We start from the raw sequence: 17,287 nt of genomic DNA on the forward strand, positions 1-17,287 counted from the left end.
ATTTCTGATTGTATTTATTTGGGCTTTTTCTCTCTCTTTCTTGGTCAGTCTAGCTAGGAGACCATCAATCTCGTTTATTCTTTCAAAGAACCAGCTTTTTGTTTTGTTGATTTTTTTTTTTTTTTTGTCTTCTGTGTCCCAAATTTGGGTTTTTATTTTGGTGGCCTGGATTCTCCTGCTGAAGTTAGGGTTTGGTGGTCTTACTTTTCCAGCTCCCTTAGGTGATTTGTTAGGCTGTTAACTTGTGATATTTCCATTTTCTTCATGTGTATTCATAGAGATATGAATTCCCCTCTTAGTACTGTTTTCATGGCATCCCAGAGGTTTTGGTAAGATGTTTCTTCATTTTCATTTGTTTCCAGGTATCTTTTAATCTCTGTTTTGATTTCCAGGTTGACCCAGGAGTTGCTTAGCATCATACTGTTTCGTGTCCCTTTTTTGTGGGTTTTGGGGGAACTTTGTTGGTGTTGATATTTATTTTTATTCGACTGTGATCTGAGACAGTGCATGGCAAAATTTCAATCTTATGAAATGTGTTTATGCTTGATTTATGACTGAGGATGTGGTTGATCTTAGAGTACGTTCCACATGGTGATGAGTAGAATGTATATTCCATGGTAGTTGGGTGAAGTGTTCTGTAGGGTGTCAGTTAAGTCCATTTGGTCAAGTATCACATTGAGATTCCGGATCTCCTTTTTGATTTTTTGTCTTGATGATCTGTCTAGGGTTGTGAGTGGGGTATATTTAAGTCCCTAGCTATGATAGTATTAGAGTCAATGTGTTTTTTAAGTTTACTTGGAAGCTGTTTTATGAAAGTGGGTGCTCCTATGTTGGGTGCATATATGTTTAGGATGGATATTTCTTGTTGTGGATTGAACCTTGTATCATTACGTAGTGACCTTCTGTATCTTTTTTGATTTTTGATAACTTAAAGGGTATTTTGTCAGATATTAAGATTGCAACTCCTGCTTTCTTTTGTGTTCTGTTTGCCTGAAATTTTGTTTCCCATCCTCTTACTTTGAGTCTGTGAGTATCCTTTCTGGTGAGATGAGTTTCTTGGAGATAATTTATTGTTGCCTCATGATATTTTATCCATTTTGCCATTCTGTGGCTTTTCAGCTTCACATTCAGGCTAATTGTTGACATGTGAGAGTTTATCCCTGTTATAAGGTTCTGGTAGAGTTTTTTGTTGTTGTTGCTGTTTGTTGCCTTTCTTTTGATTTTGGGATTTGATTCATGTGTGTTTCCAATCTTTTTCCTGCATTATTGGGAAGGGTGTTGTCATCCTTTTTTTCCTTTCTTCTGTGCTTAATACTTTCTTACGTGTTTCTTGTAGAACTGGTTGGAGGCAGCATAAGCTCTTAGGGATTGAATGTCTGGGAAAGCTTTTAATTTTCCATCATGGATGAAGCTTAGCTTAGCTGGGTAGGTAATTCTTGATTGAAATGGTTTATCTTTGAGAACTTGAAGATTGAGCTCCAAGCTCTCCTAGCCTAAAATGTTTCTGTGGATAAGTCTGCTGCTATTTTAATTGGTCTTCCCTGGTAGGTAGTCTGACCTTTTTCTCTTGCTTTAGGATTTTTAATTTTATACCTACTTTGTGTAGGTGAATTACTATTTGTCTAGGAGTTGGTCTTCTCATTTGTTGTCTTGCAGGGATTCTCTGAATCTCTTGTGTTTGAATGGTTGTGTCACTGATGAGATGAGGGAAGTTTTCTTGGAAAAATTTCATGGAATATTTGTTCCAGGGTGGTCTGTGTCTCTCTGCCTCAAGAAGTCCAGTTACTCTTAGGTTCGACCTCTTGAAATAATCACTCATCTCTTGAAGGTTTTGTTCTGTCTTTTTAAACTTCTTTTCTATGTTTTTGACAGTTTGGATTAGTTCCGTATTTTGGTGTTCATGCTCTGAGATTCTTCTGCTTGGCTAGTTATGCTTTCCATGCTTATCAGTTTGTTATTTATTTTATTCACTGTATTCTTTACTGCTGTTATGTCGGTTATCAACTCCTTCATTCTTTCCTTTTGTCTCTCCTTAATTTTATTTATTCTCTCTATTAATGTTTTGATACCTGGTTTTGTGGTTTGAGACCAGTCATTCTGGGGGCTCTTTGTTGTTTGTGTCCTGAAGTCTGTATTCTCAGTGTCTGACGTCCCAGGAGTCTGTGCAAGGCCCATATTCTTTTGGTTTTTCTTCGTTTGTGTAGATTCCCCCTGCCTTTTTTTTTTTTTTAACTCTTCTTTAATTCTGTTGTTGAGTGATGTGGGGGTAGCTTTTACTTCTGTTTGCTCAATCTCCTATTCTTCTTTATGTGGATCCTCTGGCTTTGTTCAATTCTGAAGCTGGACTGTGAGTTGGGGGCTGGACTTTTTGCAGTTTTGAGATTTAACTGAGGGGGGAGCTGTGATTCAGAATCTATCTGCAGATTCCAATATCCACTGACAGGTGTGTGGGCCTCCTGGAACCCACTTCCCACTGCCTTACAATCTGTACATGCAGTAGGGGTATAGGTTTGCTCCCTGGAAGCAAAATGAGGTAAGGAAAAGGAAAATAATGGGGGGGTGGGGGCGAGAGAAAGGTGGAGAGATAGACGAGTAAAAGGGAAAACAGACAGACGTGCTAGCCAGCTCACCTGTGCAGTCTCCCACTCATATCTGACCTCTGATCCCACATGGGGGAGCAGCATCTGTCTCTGAGTTTGATGAGATTACCTCTAGGTCCCAAGTTGAAGGCTGGGTGGAGCTGGGCAGAGCAATACAGGTTTCTGCCTGGTCCAGGGACAAGAAAATGACTCCAGTTGGTGTTTCCTCACTGGTGGTGGGGCCCCTCTCTCCAGCTCTTCCCAATCTTCTCTACCGATTGGATCTGGGGTTCTAGCCACTGTGCTGTCACAGGTGATGGTGTGGGCCAGGTGCCAGGTGATGAGAATCAGCTGTATTTGGCAGGCTTTTCTCAGGAGAGTCCTCGAACAGCAGGCGAATCCTGGCGGCTACAATCTCAGTGTGGTGGGGGGGTTGCAGTCACTTCTGGAGGAGAGCCCTGGGTGCATGAACCAAGTCTCCCCTCAGACGGACTTTCACTCACCCACTGACCCTTACTCCTTTCTTGGATCGGTCTCCTACACTTGACTTTTTCCTACTTCCTCTAGTCAGAAAGTAAGGGTTTCTCTGTTTTTAGCTGCTTGTGCTACATTAACAACTGCAGTATCCTGATGGAACTCACCCTCAGGGCAGGAAAATGGGGAAAAAGAAGAAAATAATATAGCATTTCCCTTGGTAGTCTCTGGACTGCTCAACTTCATTCCTAATTCTCCCAGCCAGATGATGAACTTTGTATAGTAGTTTTAGCTGCTGGCTCTTCCACTGCTGCCAATTCCATGTTTGACTCCCTTCCACAGTCTGCCTGCTTGTTTTACTTTTCATTTGTCAGGTAATTGCTTATTGCATGTTGTCCAGAGTTTTTATTTGTAAATCAGTTGAATTGATTGTCATATGGCCTGACAGACTAATAAATCATTGACTAATTTCTATATTCAACTTAATACCAATGGCTTTGCTGAATAAGGGCATAAAAATAACATGTGACTGTTTTTAGATTACCTTTCGTGAACTACCTTTTCATTATTGGTTGATTTCAAAACATGAAGGCAAAAACAATTATAGCTAGGATGCAAGACTTTTGTTGAGTATGTTGTAAAACTGCGATAAAATGTACCAGTGATTAAGACCTTTAAATCTTGAGTGATCATTGTTTAATTTCTTTGGCTGAGTTGATTTAAAAAAGCAAGTTTTTTTTGTTTGTTTGTTTTAGCAAAGCAACAATAATCATTCTTCTTTGATATAGATCCTTACATATTTTTTTTCTCTTGAGGATATTGAACAGTTGCAGGTGCTGTGTTTTCGCTGTACTTTCAAATCCATTATTTTTACTATTTTTTTTTTTAGGGGAGAAAAGTTGGTGTTGGTGTACAAAAAACAAGAAGTAAGTATTTTCATATCTTTAAATGTTTTTGACTCGCATTTGGAAAATAGAAAAAGTCATTTAAAAATCCTCTAAAATTATGTAAACAACCCATGAAGAGATGTATTTAGTGGTTTCTTGATCTTTCTTGAAACTTAGACCCCTGGTGGTAGTCTAATTATGGACCCCTATTCTCAGACGTTTTTTAAACATTTTTTTAAAAATCATTAGATTACTAAGAAAATTAGTTACAATAGAAGCTAGATATCAAAATAGTTTTATTTCATGATAATAGTGACGTACTTGCTTTTTATTACCATTAAAACAAGTTCTAGGCTGGGCAAAGTGACTAGGACTTTGGGAGGTTGAGGTCAGAGGATTACTTGAGCCCAAGAGTGAAATCAACCTGTGCAACATAGCAGAACCTTGTCTCTATAAAAAAAGCTAGCTGGGCATGTGGCGCATACCTGTAGTCCCAGCTACTTGGGAAACTGAGGCAGAAGGATCACCAGAGCCCAGGTGTTTGAGACTGTGGTGGGCAGTGATCGTGCCACTGCACTGCTCTACCATGAGTAATGGAGTGAGACCTTGACTCCAAAAAAAAAAAAAAAAAATTCTAGCCATGATTCTAATTGCTACTGTGATTTTGACTTGATAAGCATAAAGAATGCTTTGAGGTATCTGTAATAACTAGTATGACATGAAAATATCTGTTGTTTCCGTTGGTATCAAAGTTACAGATTCTGCTAATACCATGTGATTTATTGCTTACATTTATAGTTGGAGGAAGTATTAAATTTCAGTTAGAGGTTAGTGAAAAGTACAATTTTTTCCTGTTCCAATGTATGATCCTCCTGAATTCTATTCATCTCAGGGCATCTTCAGTTTAAGAATCTCAGAGTGTAGACAGAGCTGCTGTTATTTTTGGAAATGGGGTGATGGTGGAAATACCTCATATGAAGTTTAAAACTTTGAAATGGATGCATACCTGGGTTTGAGGGTTTTGCCAGAGTAATTTTGTTTAAAAACAATTGGGGGCCAGGTGCAGTAGCTCATGCCTATAATCTCAGCACCCTGGGAGGACAAGGTGGGAGGATCGCTTGGGACCTAGAGTTCGAAAGCAGCACGCTCAACAAAGAGAGACCTCCATTTCTACAAAAAATAGAAAAACTAGTTGGGTGTAATGATGCACACCTGTAGTCCAGCTACTTGAGAGTCTGAGGTAGAAAGATCACTTGAGCCCAGGAATCTGAGGCTTTGGTGAGCCATGATCATGCCACTGCTTTCTAACCTGGGCAACAGAGTAAAACCCTGTCTCAAAAAATAATAATAATCCTGGATTCACAAGTATCTAATATGTTTTCTGTGTTCTCAAGCAGGAAGACTAAAAAAGCCTTTTGTAAAGGTGGAAGATATGAACCAGTAAGTATCTAAGTCCAATCTATATGATTTAAGTACAGTATTAAAGGATAAGATCTCCCAGTTAGGCTAGCTCCATTAATACTATTAGATTCCTTTGTGTTAGATTTATGCTACACTAATGTGCGTGTATCACAAGTTACAAAAAGTAGCATTAACACATTTGTGCTCATGAACTGAACTTAGTTTCAGTATCTCTTCAAAATAACTGAAATAGAAAAGTCAAAAATCTTTTTTTAGTATTTCAAATAATCATTCTCTGGCTAAATGCAGTAGCAAATGATTTAGAACTACTTAAAGAATGTTGTTACACTTATTTAAAAAAAAAGAAATTATCATATACTATTTAGAAGTACAAAATCTGGATATGACACCTAACATGGTAGATCTTCTAAACTCACTCTGAAGGTTTGTAGAATACTCTTAGTGAAACTACAAATATAAATAAATTAGTGTGGCATGGGAGAATTAGATTTCTGTCTCTTAATTTTCCTGTTACTAATTACATGTGTGGTTAACTTTCTTGAGTACCCACTCAGAGGTGATAAAAGTATATTGTAAGCTTTTTATGAAACATGTTACTGTGGAAAAGGCAATTCAAAATGAGGCCTTGGAAAGACACCAATAAATGAAAAGATATCCTATCTTCATGAATTGGAAGATTTAATATTGTTAAAATCTTAATGCCATCCAAAATGATTCAGTGCAATTCCTATCAAAATCCCAATGAAGTTTTATGCAGAAATAGAGAAATCCATCCTAAAATTCATATAGAATCTTTCAGCAGAACCTAAATATCCAACACAATCTTAAAAAAGAACAATAGACTGGATGCAGTGGCTCATGCCTGTAATCCCAAACTTTGGGAGACTGAGGTAGGAGAATTGCTGAAGAAGCCCAGAAGTTCAAGATCAGCCTAGGCAACATAACAAGACCTCATCTGTACAAAAAAGTAGCCAGACATAGTGGTACATGCCTGTAGTCTCAGGCTGAGGAGGGTTGATCCCTTCAGCCCAGGAGGTAGATGCTGTGGTAAGCTGTGATTGTGCCAGCCTGGGTAACAAAGAGAACCTTGACTTAAAAAAAAAGAACAAAGTTGGAAGTGTCACACTTCATGGTTTCAAAATTTAGTACAAAGCTACAGTATTCAGAACAATTTGTTACTGGCATAAAGACAGACATAGAGGCCAATGGAATAAAATAGCCCAGAAATAAACCATTACACATATGGTCAAATGATTCTCAACAAGGGTATGAAGAGCATTTAATGGGGAAAAAACAATCTTTTCAGCAAATGGTGTTGAGAAAACTAGGTATCCACATGCAAAAGAATGAGGTTGAACTCTTATCTTACATCATTTGCAAAAATTAACTCAAAATGGATCAAAGACCTAAAACTATAAAACTCTTAGAACATATGGGAGAAGCTTCATAACACTGGATTTGGCAGTGGTTCCTTGGATATAACACCAAAAACCACAACAAGGATGACTATTGAGAACGTTGTACTAAGTGAAATGAGAAGAAAAATCTACATGATTCCACTTCTATGAAGCACTCAGATTAGTCAAATTCATACCAGGAGTGAATGGTGTCAGTGGCTGGAGATGTAGGAGATAAGAGAAATTATTGTTTGGGTATAGAGTTTCAATGTTTTCAAGATGAAAATAGTTCTAGGCCAGGTGCGGTAGGTCAGCCTGTAACCTCAGCACTTTGGGAAGCTTAGGCAAGAGGATACCTGAGCCCTGGGGATTTGACACCAACCTGGGCAACTTGGTGAGAACTCGTCTACAATAAATCACAAAACTAGCCGGGTGTGGTGGCGTGGGTCTGTAGTTCCAGCTACTTGGAAGGCTGAAGCCGAAGGATCACCTAAGCCCAGCAGGTCAGGGCTGTGGTGGCCAAGAACGTGCCTGGACGACAAGAGTGAGACTCCAACTCAAAAAAGAAAATAGTTCTAGAGATAATGGTGATGGTGATGGTTCTGCAACATTGTGGTTACTTAGTTCAACTGAACTGTACACATAAAATGATTAAGATAGTAGTAAACTTTATGTGTATTTTTCACAATATAAACATTATTTTTAAATGTTTAAAATATTAGGCCTAGAAATTGATTTTTTTGATGGGAAACCTAACTGATTTCTGTTATTTCAGATTCAAGAGGATTTATATGATTTTAAATATAAAACTTAAGACTTGTTTTCTTTCATCGTGGAGAATCTCTTATGTATCTGTCTTTTTATTCTTTTAGATTTTATAGGCCATTTTATCTTCAGCTGACCAATATGCCTTTTATAAATTATTCTATTCAGAAGCCCTGCAGTCCATTTGATGTAGATAAGCCATCAAGCATCCAAAAGCAAACTCAGGTTAAACTAAGGTTGGTTTGGATCTTTACTTTTAGAATGAATGTTGTTCAGAATATCATCTCAAATACTTTTTTTTTTAAGCAAACGTTTGAAGTAGTTTTTTTTATGCCATGGTGATAATGTGTGTTTCTATTCTGATTACTTTTCTTCCTGTATGTTTTTAATTCCTGTGCCAGATTTGAAGTCTGACTCTTATGTTTTAAGTGTGTCATATTTAGGCACTTTAGATGGGTTGGGGGGGCCCTAACATATTTGTAAATAATGAAAATGTGTTGTTTCTCTTAAATGATATGAAATATTCTCTAGAATATTCATTAAATCCTAAATTTGCTTCTTAATTTCTTTTTTAAAAAATGGTTGAAAGTATTTGCTGATCCAAGTCTGTGCAAATTATGGCAAATTCTGTGTATGATAGGTTAAGACAATAAATTTTAAAAATTATTCGTTAGGTTCAGCAGTTCTTTTACTTTTCTCATCAGACTCCAAACGGATGGTGATAAATATGGTGGAACTTCAGTTCAACTCCAGTTGAAAGAGAAGAAAAAAAAAGGATATTGTGAATGTTGCTTGCAGAAATATGAAGATCTTGAAACTGTAAATGTGATTTTGTATTAGAGGATTGATGTTTCAAAAACCCTTAATATTTGCCTTTTATATATTAATTTATTTTTCTGCTTGTAGTTTTCAACTTGGTTAATTATATGTAGTATATATTTCTTTTGGGTAGAAATATCTTAAATTCAACAAATATTTATTGAGCACCTACTACATACTGATCATTACTGTAGTACTGAACAAGAGAGATGAATTTCCTACCCTTGTGAAGATTACATTCTGTGGGATGTGAGTGAGGGGATAGAAGAAGGTAACCACAGAATTAAAAAGAAATAAATATATAGAGGGAATATTTATTTTAATAAATTATTAATGCTATGAAGAAACAAAACAGAAATGAAGTTATTGGTATTTAGACTTGGCAAGGAACACCTAACTGAAAAAGGGGCATATGAGTATTTGAAAGATGGGACCAAGAGGATTTGCCAGTGGATTTGGATGTTGCAAGTAAGAGACAGTGATGAGTCATGGATTACTACAGTGTTTTGGGCTTGAGCCATTAAAAATTGGGATTCTTATTTACTAATAAAAAGATAAGAGCTGAAGAAAGTGATACTTATTTGAGGTAGCAGAAAGAAATGGAAGTGTTGGAAGGGCGTATGGGATGAAGATCGAGTTTTAAAGATGATAAATATAATAGTTTATAAGCTGATAAAATAGAATAAGGGCTTTGGATTCAGGTTGCCCGAGTTTAAATGCTGGCTTCTCGTCTGTGTTACTTCGGACACTGCCTGGCACATAGTAAGTGCTTATTAATGTTAGCTGTTAATATTTGAGTTGTTAATGTTTTAAGTAGTGGATAGATGTGTTTTGGTGTTTGGTTTGATTTTGGTAGCAGATGGTGGAAAAGTTGAGGAGGAAGAATAATACTTCAAGGTATTAGTCTTCAGACTCTAAACTGAAGTTTGTTTTATAAGCCAAAATATACTAGCTAGTGTTTTCTGTCAGTTTTTATGTTTCATTATGTAATAAAAGAGAAAAACAGTTAAAAATTGCTCTTAATCAGAAGTATCTTGAAAATATTTTGTCTTCCCAAAAGTTATTTTAAAAATTAAAATCACAAATTGCTCCTGAAATTTTACTTTGCTGTTATAGCATAATCTAGAATGGATGCTTTCATTGATATTAGTATATAGTCTTAATTTGGTGCTCAGAAAATGTCATGTTAAAAAAAACAAAAAAGCTTGGCCACTCGTTGCCACAAAGAAGGAAAATTAGTGAAGGTAAATACTGGGATTGAAATTTAAGATCTTGTTTTTACAGTTTTTCATATATGTTTCTTAGTTGTTAAGAATAAACTCTTATTTTTTGCATCTTAGAATTTTGCAGTGATTCAGTTCTAGCTATGTCAAGGGATTAATTTAACAAATATAAGCAACAAACAAGGCAGATATTCCCAACCTTTTATATCTTATGGTGTGGCAGAGAAGATAGGTATAAAATATGTATTTGCAAGTGTGATGATTGTTACAAAAGTGAATTTAAAGTACAGTGGTAATAGTGAGTTTATTTAACTTAGAATGAGCAACATAGGATGCCCAATTGTGAGAAAGTGACTTTTAATCAAGAATGAGTAAGAAGATCTAAATGGAGATAGAAGGGAGCTACATAAAAATTGAGATTTTTTTTTTCTTCCCAGAATGTGAATGGACTGAATCTGAACTTACAAATGTGATGTTTCCTTTTATTCACTTTATTTTTATGTATTTATTTATTTTAGAGACAAAATTTTGTTCTATCACTCACACTGGAGTGCAATGGCACAGCCATGGCTCACTGCAGCCTCAACCTCCAGGGCCCAGTCTGTCCTCCATGTCAGCCTCCTGAATAAGCTGAGACTTCAGGCGAGCCCCACAGTACCTGCATAATTTTTTCTTAGTTTTTGTAGAGATGGTGTCTTGCTTTTTTGCCCAGGCTGATCTTAAATTCCTGGCCTCAAGCAATCCTCCAACCTCAGCCTCTCAAAGTGCTAGGATTACAGGCATGAGCCACCACTCCAAACCTGTTTTTTGTTTGTTTGTAGAAATAGGGCTTACTTTTGCCCAGGCTGCTCTTGAACTCCTGGTCTGAAGCAATCCAAGGGTGCTGGGATTACAAGTGTGAGTTTCTGCATCCAGCCTGATACTGCTTTCAGATTTTAATCATTTTTCGGATTTAAAATTGCTGAACATATATCATATATGTGTTGAATTTTGCAAATAAGAATACATATATATTCCAGGATGCATTGGGTTTTTTGTGTGACCAGTGAAGAATTTAGTTTTTGAAATGCAATCAAATCGTCAGTTTTTAAAATTACATAAAGCTGTGGAAATAGAAATGAGGTCCTCCATAGATACTTTGTTGATGTAAGCTACCAGATACAATTTCCTGATTAGCTGACAGACAAATGATAGAATTAGCTTAGAGATTCCGCCTATTCCAAAGGAACTATATTTTCTGTGAGTTTCATCCTAATATACGATGAACTTGTTTACTTTTATTTTTGTTTTTTGTTTGTTTGTTTGTTTTTGAGTTGGAGTCTCACTCTGTCGCCCAGACTGGAGTGCAGTGGCCGCTCCCGGCCACTGCAGCCTCGACCTGCTGGGCGCCGGCGATCCTTCCGCCTCAGCCTTCCGAGTAGTCGGAATTACAGGCACGCGCTACCACGCTCGGCTGATTTTTTGATTTATTGTAGAGATGAGGTCTTGCCTGCCCAGGCGGGTCTCAAACCCGCGGGCTCAGGCAGTCCACTCACCTCAGCCTTCCAAAGGCGTGGGATTACAGGCTGAGCCACTGAGCCCGGCTACTTTTATTTTTGACCACTCTTGAGATTGACAATAACTTCTGTACTCTTTTATGAGCACGGGGTAATTGAAATCATTTGTTTGCTCATTCTCAAATGTGTTCTTCAAGTATGAATTTTTTTTGTGCTTCATACATTTAATGTGGTTCATGTGTTTATTTAATTTACATTCAACATTCTTATAATTAATTTTTATTTCATTCATAAGCCTAATTTACTTAGTGGTAATTGTGTAAAGGTGAAGTAATAGAGGAAAAGTATTTTCCAAAATGTTATTCTTGTATTTTTTTATCTTTATCTTCATTTTCTGATATAGCTCATTAATTACAAAGTAATACTTGACTTTTCTCCCTGATAAATAGAAGACTGTAAAAACTAAAGTAATTTTACTAGTTTCTCAGAAGTTGTTTTTATTGTACTTCTTAACATCCCTTGAAGTGTAGTAAAAGCTATTTTCTTTGGGGTAGTCATTGGAAAACTAATTTTAGGGTCATAGAATGTTAGAAAACCTGAACAAAAAGGCATCTTTTGGTGTTAAAATGTAATTTTATGATATATGCTTTTTAAATTTTGTTTTAGCACCTTTTAAGTGAGCAACACAGAAACTTTGCACAGAGTAACCAGTACCAAGTTGTTGATGATGTTGTATCTAAGTTAGTTTTTGACTTTGTGGAATATGAAAAGGATACTCCTAAAAAGAAAAGGTAATTAGTTTCATCAAACTAAGCATTTAGTTCTATTAGAATATTAAACTATTTTATTAAACTAAAAATAAATCCAAAATTTGCCATTTATAAGGAATATGTATTTTCAGGGTGGTTAAAAATCAATAACTTCTTCCCTCCCCTTTTACCCCGCTACCAAAAGTGTTTATCTTAGATTACTTTTAGCCCTTTTGACATTATAGTTTAAAAGGAGTTGGCATACTTTTTCTATAAAGAGCCAGAGAGTTAGTATGTTAGGTTTTGTGAGTCGTAAGATCTCTGTTGCAGTTACTCAGTTTTGCTATTATACAATGGATATGGCTGTGTTCCAGTACCATTTTATTTAGAAAAATAGACTAGATTTTGCCCACAGTTTGTATAGTTTGTCAGTCACTGGGCTAGAACCATAAAGTTTACTATCTCAGACTAAAAATGGTTATAGAACTTTTAAGAAATTTTAAAAAACCTTCTACTGCTTGCCTTTGTTAAGTTATCTTTATACTAAATAATTTCACTAAATATCTCTGCCTAAACCTTACTTGCTGAGAATATATACTAAAGGTGCTGACAGGATATTTAAGTGTGTACTCAATGTACAGCAATTGCACAGTGGCACCTTTATCCTGATTAGATTATCCACATAAAGATAGGAAATGCTAGCTGGTGGCTCAGCCTGTAATCCTGTGCCTTTGGGAGGTTGAGGCGAGTGGATTGCCTGAGCCCGCGGGTTCGAGACCCGCCTGGCCAGCGAGACCTCATCTCTACAATAAATCAAAAAATCAGCCGGGCGTGGTAGCTCATGCCTGTAATTCCGGCTACTTGGAAGGCTGAGGCGGAAGGATCGCCGGAGCCCAGCAGGCGAGGCTGCGGTGGCCGGGAGCGGCCACTGCACTCCAGTCTGGGCGACCAAGTGAGACTCCAACTCAAAAAAAAAAAAAGATAGAAAATGCTTTCATATGAATATATCCTAGAGTTTGTGGTAGTTCTATAGGTATTTAGTCCTTATTTTTAGACCAATCTTAAGGCATAAAGATTAGAAAAGTGATACCAAGATACATATAGCCTCTGAAAATTAACTAGAAAGTTTTTTTTTTAAATGTATCTAGGTAGAACAGTTCTTAAGTTTCATATTTCCATAACATTTAGAATGATATCATAATATATGAATTACAGGTTAATAATACAGATTTGAAGAGGAGGCATATTTCCAACTGTTAAAATATGTGTGCTGCTGTAAGAACTTACAGTTCCCAAAAAAAAAGTCAGTCTGCAGCAGAATTCTAAACTAGTAATTTATAAGCTGGTTAGTCCTTAATTATCTTATTTTTATCCTTAGGATTTTTACCTATATGGTTAATTCTCCTAAACACTTCTTGAATTAAGAGGAACGAGCCATAGTAGACTAGTGTTTTTATGTTTTTGTCATCCATTTATTCAGAGGTAATTGCAAGCAAATGTATGAACAAAATAAATATAAAAGGAACCATTCTGGTTGAAGGGTCAGAAAAAATTGTATATTCTCAATTATCTGTGATGTGCGGAACATACAACTTAACTAGTGAACTGTTAACCTTTCCTCTGTGGCATATAGAACATAAAACTTAACTAGTGACCTTTCCTCTATTTGTATATAATTTAAGATTGTTTAATACAAACTGGCATCCTAGGAATATCAAGATGCTCCATGGAGAAAGAATTTTAAGTGAAATATGTGTGCAAGATTTAAGAGTTATTATTTTGCCACCTTTAAAAGTATAAAGATACTGATTTCTAGCTCACTTTGATGTTAAATATTTTATTATTCAGTATAAATTTAAAGTGTATATTTCTGCCTTAGATTTTTCAATAAATACTTATGAAAACAGTATTATGGACAAGTCCACACACTTTTACTATTATCTTTCTTTGGTTTACATTATTAAAATATGTTTTAAATACCAAATTCAGAATATTGCTTATTTCTGGGAGGGAGGAGAATATGGATAAGAACAGAGGTACACTAGAGTTTTCAGCTATATCTGTAAAGTTTTATTACTTTAAAGATATCTAAAGCAAATTTGTCAAGATGTTAGAATTTCTGTATTTTTGTAATATTTTATAAGTTAGATGGGCTTCTTAAATTTTTTTTAAATGTTTACTAATTTTTAACTACTGAGGAATTTGTTTTCTTGTTTGTTTTTCATTCCCAGAATTCTTTGTTGTAAAGGAATTTTATTTTTTTTATTTTTTCTATAAAGAATAAAATACAGCGTTGGATCCCTTTCTCCTGTTTCTTCTGCAAATGTCCTGAAAAAGCCTGAATCAAAAGAAGAACTAGAATTGCAGCATATTTCTCAGAAGGACTTCAGGGAAAATAATGTTCAGGTGGTGGAACAGAATTTCCTGTATAAAGAGACCCAGGAACCTGAACAAAAGTTTATGTTTATTTCAGAGCCCATTGCCTACCCTTTGAATGAATTGAGAGGACTTAATGAGAAAATGGTTGATAAAGGCTGTATGTTAAATCCAGCTGGAAATGACATAAAACAGAATTTCACACAGCTACCTCCACATAAAAATAAACAGGACTACATTCCTGACACTTCTGAACATAAATTAATTATAAGTAAAAATGACTTAGAAGAACCAAGGATAGATGACTGTCCATGTAGGCTACACACCTCTATACATGCTTCTAATTCCAATACGGATAATAGTGCATCTCAACCAAAACAAAAGTCAGATACTATGCTTTTTCCAGCAAAGGATCTGAAGGAAAAGGACCTTCATTCAATATTTGGTCATGATTCTGGTTTGATAACAATAAACAGTTCACAAGAGCACCTAACAATTCAGGCAACGACTCCATCCAGTAGTCCCGAAGAACCTAATGAATGTGACATCAAGAATGTGAATAGTTTACTTTGTGGTAAAATCCATCGAAAAGTGAAAATATTATTAGGACGAAATAAAAAAGAAAATCTAGAACCAAATGCTGAATTAGATAAGAAAAGGACTGAATTTCTTATCACACAAGAAGAAAGCAGAACTTGTAGTTCACCAGTGCAGTCTTTACTGGACTTGTTTCAGACAAGTGAAGAGAAGTCAGAATTTTTGGGTTTTACAAGCTACACTGAAAACAGTAGTATATGCAATGTTTTAGATATTTGGGAAGAGGAAAATTCAAATAATCTGTTGTCAATGTTTTTTTCTTCCCCTTCAACTTCTACATTTACTGGCTTTTAGACTTTAAAATGCATAGTTTTCAGAAGCAGTAAGGATCATATTCTTGAAATTTTTATAAATGTCTAAAAATTCTTAGGATTTGCCAACTTTGTTTACAGAACCAAATGTAAATGTTGACAATAAAGGTGATGTTTGCAATTTTCTACAGAACTGAATACCTGTTATAGAAAAATTACAGAATAAGCTTCTTTATTTTACATGTTCATAATTGTTTCCTGAGAATTAGAATGAAAAATAATAGAGTTTGCTTTATGTCACTGAAAACCAATTTCAAGTGAAATTTTGAGAATATCAAAAACTTAGCATAAGTTTAAATGATTCTGGTTATATCAATTGTCAGTTAAAAAAGATTCCCATGATAGCATGACATTGCCTTTGAAGCTTAAATATTTTTATGTTTGAATTCTAGCAATCATTATCAGAAATATTGACACTTAAGGGTAGCCTCATTGGACCATGCTAGTATTTTGACGCTGAGTAGATTATATGCAGGAATAACTAGAAGGAAAAACTTAACCAGGCTATCAAATGGAATATAATTCTGCTATTTTTAATTATTTTCCTCTGTAAATAACTTTGAGAATAGTTTTTTCAACATTGACTCTTCACCCCTTAATTGGCATTAAGAAATGAAAGAGGAAGGATGGCATTAAACTATAGATATAGTTTGGAGATACAGATGATGATTGCCCTGATCTAATGACATCTGTCAATACACTAGTTTGGGGAGTAGAGAACTCAGAAATAAGAAAAATTTCAACTTGTATCTGGATATAAAGCATTTGCCTTTGAGTATGTTCTTATAGGAGTAAGGCATTTACAACCAATAACATTTTTTCACAATAAAAATTGGTGCCATTGAATATTGCATGAATACATTGAGTATCAGTCTCTTCAATTTGCAGTGGTACTCTGCCCCACAATTGTTTCGCATCATATTGCCTTAGTTCTGTTTAAAAGGAGAAAAAGACAAAATCCGAACCTCCTCAGTAGTTAAACTTTATTTATTTTTAAGATCCAGAGTCTCACTCCGTCACTCAGCCTGGAAATTCACTACAACCTTAAACTCCTGGCCTTAACCAATCCTCCCACTTAAGCCTCCCAAGCTGAGGCTACAGGTGCACACTCCCATACCCAGCTAATTTTTTAATTTTTTTAAGAGAGAAGGTCTCACTGTTGCCCAGGCTCAAACTCCTGGGCTCAGTTAGTCCTGCCTCGGCCTTCCAAAGTGCTGGTATTAAACTTTATATTGGACATTGAACTTTTATAATACCCAAGATCTTCATCATGAGTACTTTAAAAAGCACTTAAATTTCAGTTTACTTGGAACAATGCTATAAATTGTAGCAGTACCACCACTGTATAGGTTATGCTGTGCACATCTGTATAGCCAAGAAGATGAATGCAGGTTATCTGCACTAAGCAGTGTGCCTTGGCAACAAGGTTGCATCCACCGAGAGGTAGGAGTACTTCATTCCTAATTTTTACCAAGACACAGCCAAGATGCATTTGAATTGTGTTTACTCAAAAGGTGTTTTGTTGCTGCCCCACCCCCACCCCAATTCTTAACGGCACCTTTTTTGGGTTTTCAGATTTGCTCACAGACAAGTCTTCAGTGTAGCAAGGTATCTTCGAAAGCAGGCATCTTCAAAGATCCCTCAGCAGACTAGGTAGAAAACTCGGTTTGTTGATAGGAAGTGACTTCCAAAAGCATCTAGACAAATCCCCAACATGCACAGGATAAGTAGGATTCTGTAATGTTAAGAGCACTGAAGTTGAAAGGTGTTAGGAAAGAAAAAAAGATACCCTTAGTAACTTTCATGTTAGGCAACAGGGAGTGTTGCATTTAAATTTGGAGGTTTTATTTTTCTAGGGACAGCTAGAAGCAACAGTGAAGACGATTTTTTTCTTTTTTTTTTAAGACACCAAGTTTCACCATGTTGCCCAAGATGTTCTCAATCTCCTGGGTCCAAGCAATCCTCCTGTCTCAGCCTCCCAGAATACTGGGATTATAGGCATGAACCAGCACACCTGGCCAAAATATACCTACCTTTAAAGAAGGAATAGGAAACAAAGATTATATGTGTAACAGTTTCGTCGAAAACTGTTGAACTTGTGTCCTTATTTCTGAAAATGTAGCATGATTCGGTTAAATGATAATTTTTTAAAGCACTTTGTTGCTAGGACAGATGTGTAGTTAATACTATTC

General features: G+C 35.9%; 1 protein-coding gene across 1 annotated transcript in view; it reads left to right on the forward strand.

Annotated features, from left to right (window-relative positions):
- DBF4 (DBF4 zinc finger) overlaps positions 1–15,278 on the forward strand; it is a 38,898-nt gene extending 23,620 nt beyond the window's left edge. Inside the window, exons 6-10 of the mRNA XM_021714077.1 lie at positions 3,943–3,979; positions 7,693–7,760; positions 8,229–8,343; positions 11,729–11,853; positions 14,091–15,278. Coding sequence (XP_021569752.1) covers positions 3,943–3,979; positions 7,693–7,760; positions 8,229–8,343; positions 11,729–11,853; positions 14,091–15,078 — 1,333 coding nt within the window. The 3' untranslated portion in view covers positions 15,079–15,278. The remainder of the gene's footprint in view (positions 1–3,942; positions 3,980–7,692; positions 7,761–8,228; positions 8,344–11,728; positions 11,854–14,090) is intronic.
- Positions 15,279–17,287: the final 2,009 nt, after the last annotated feature.

This window comes from Carlito syrichta, unplaced genomic scaffold (assembly GCF_000164805.1).
Source record: "Carlito syrichta isolate Samal-C Ts95f unplaced genomic scaffold, Tarsius_syrichta-2.0.1 Scaffold305203, whole genome shotgun sequence".
Taxonomy (NCBI): Eukaryota; Metazoa; Chordata; class Mammalia; order Primates; family Tarsiidae; genus Carlito; species Carlito syrichta.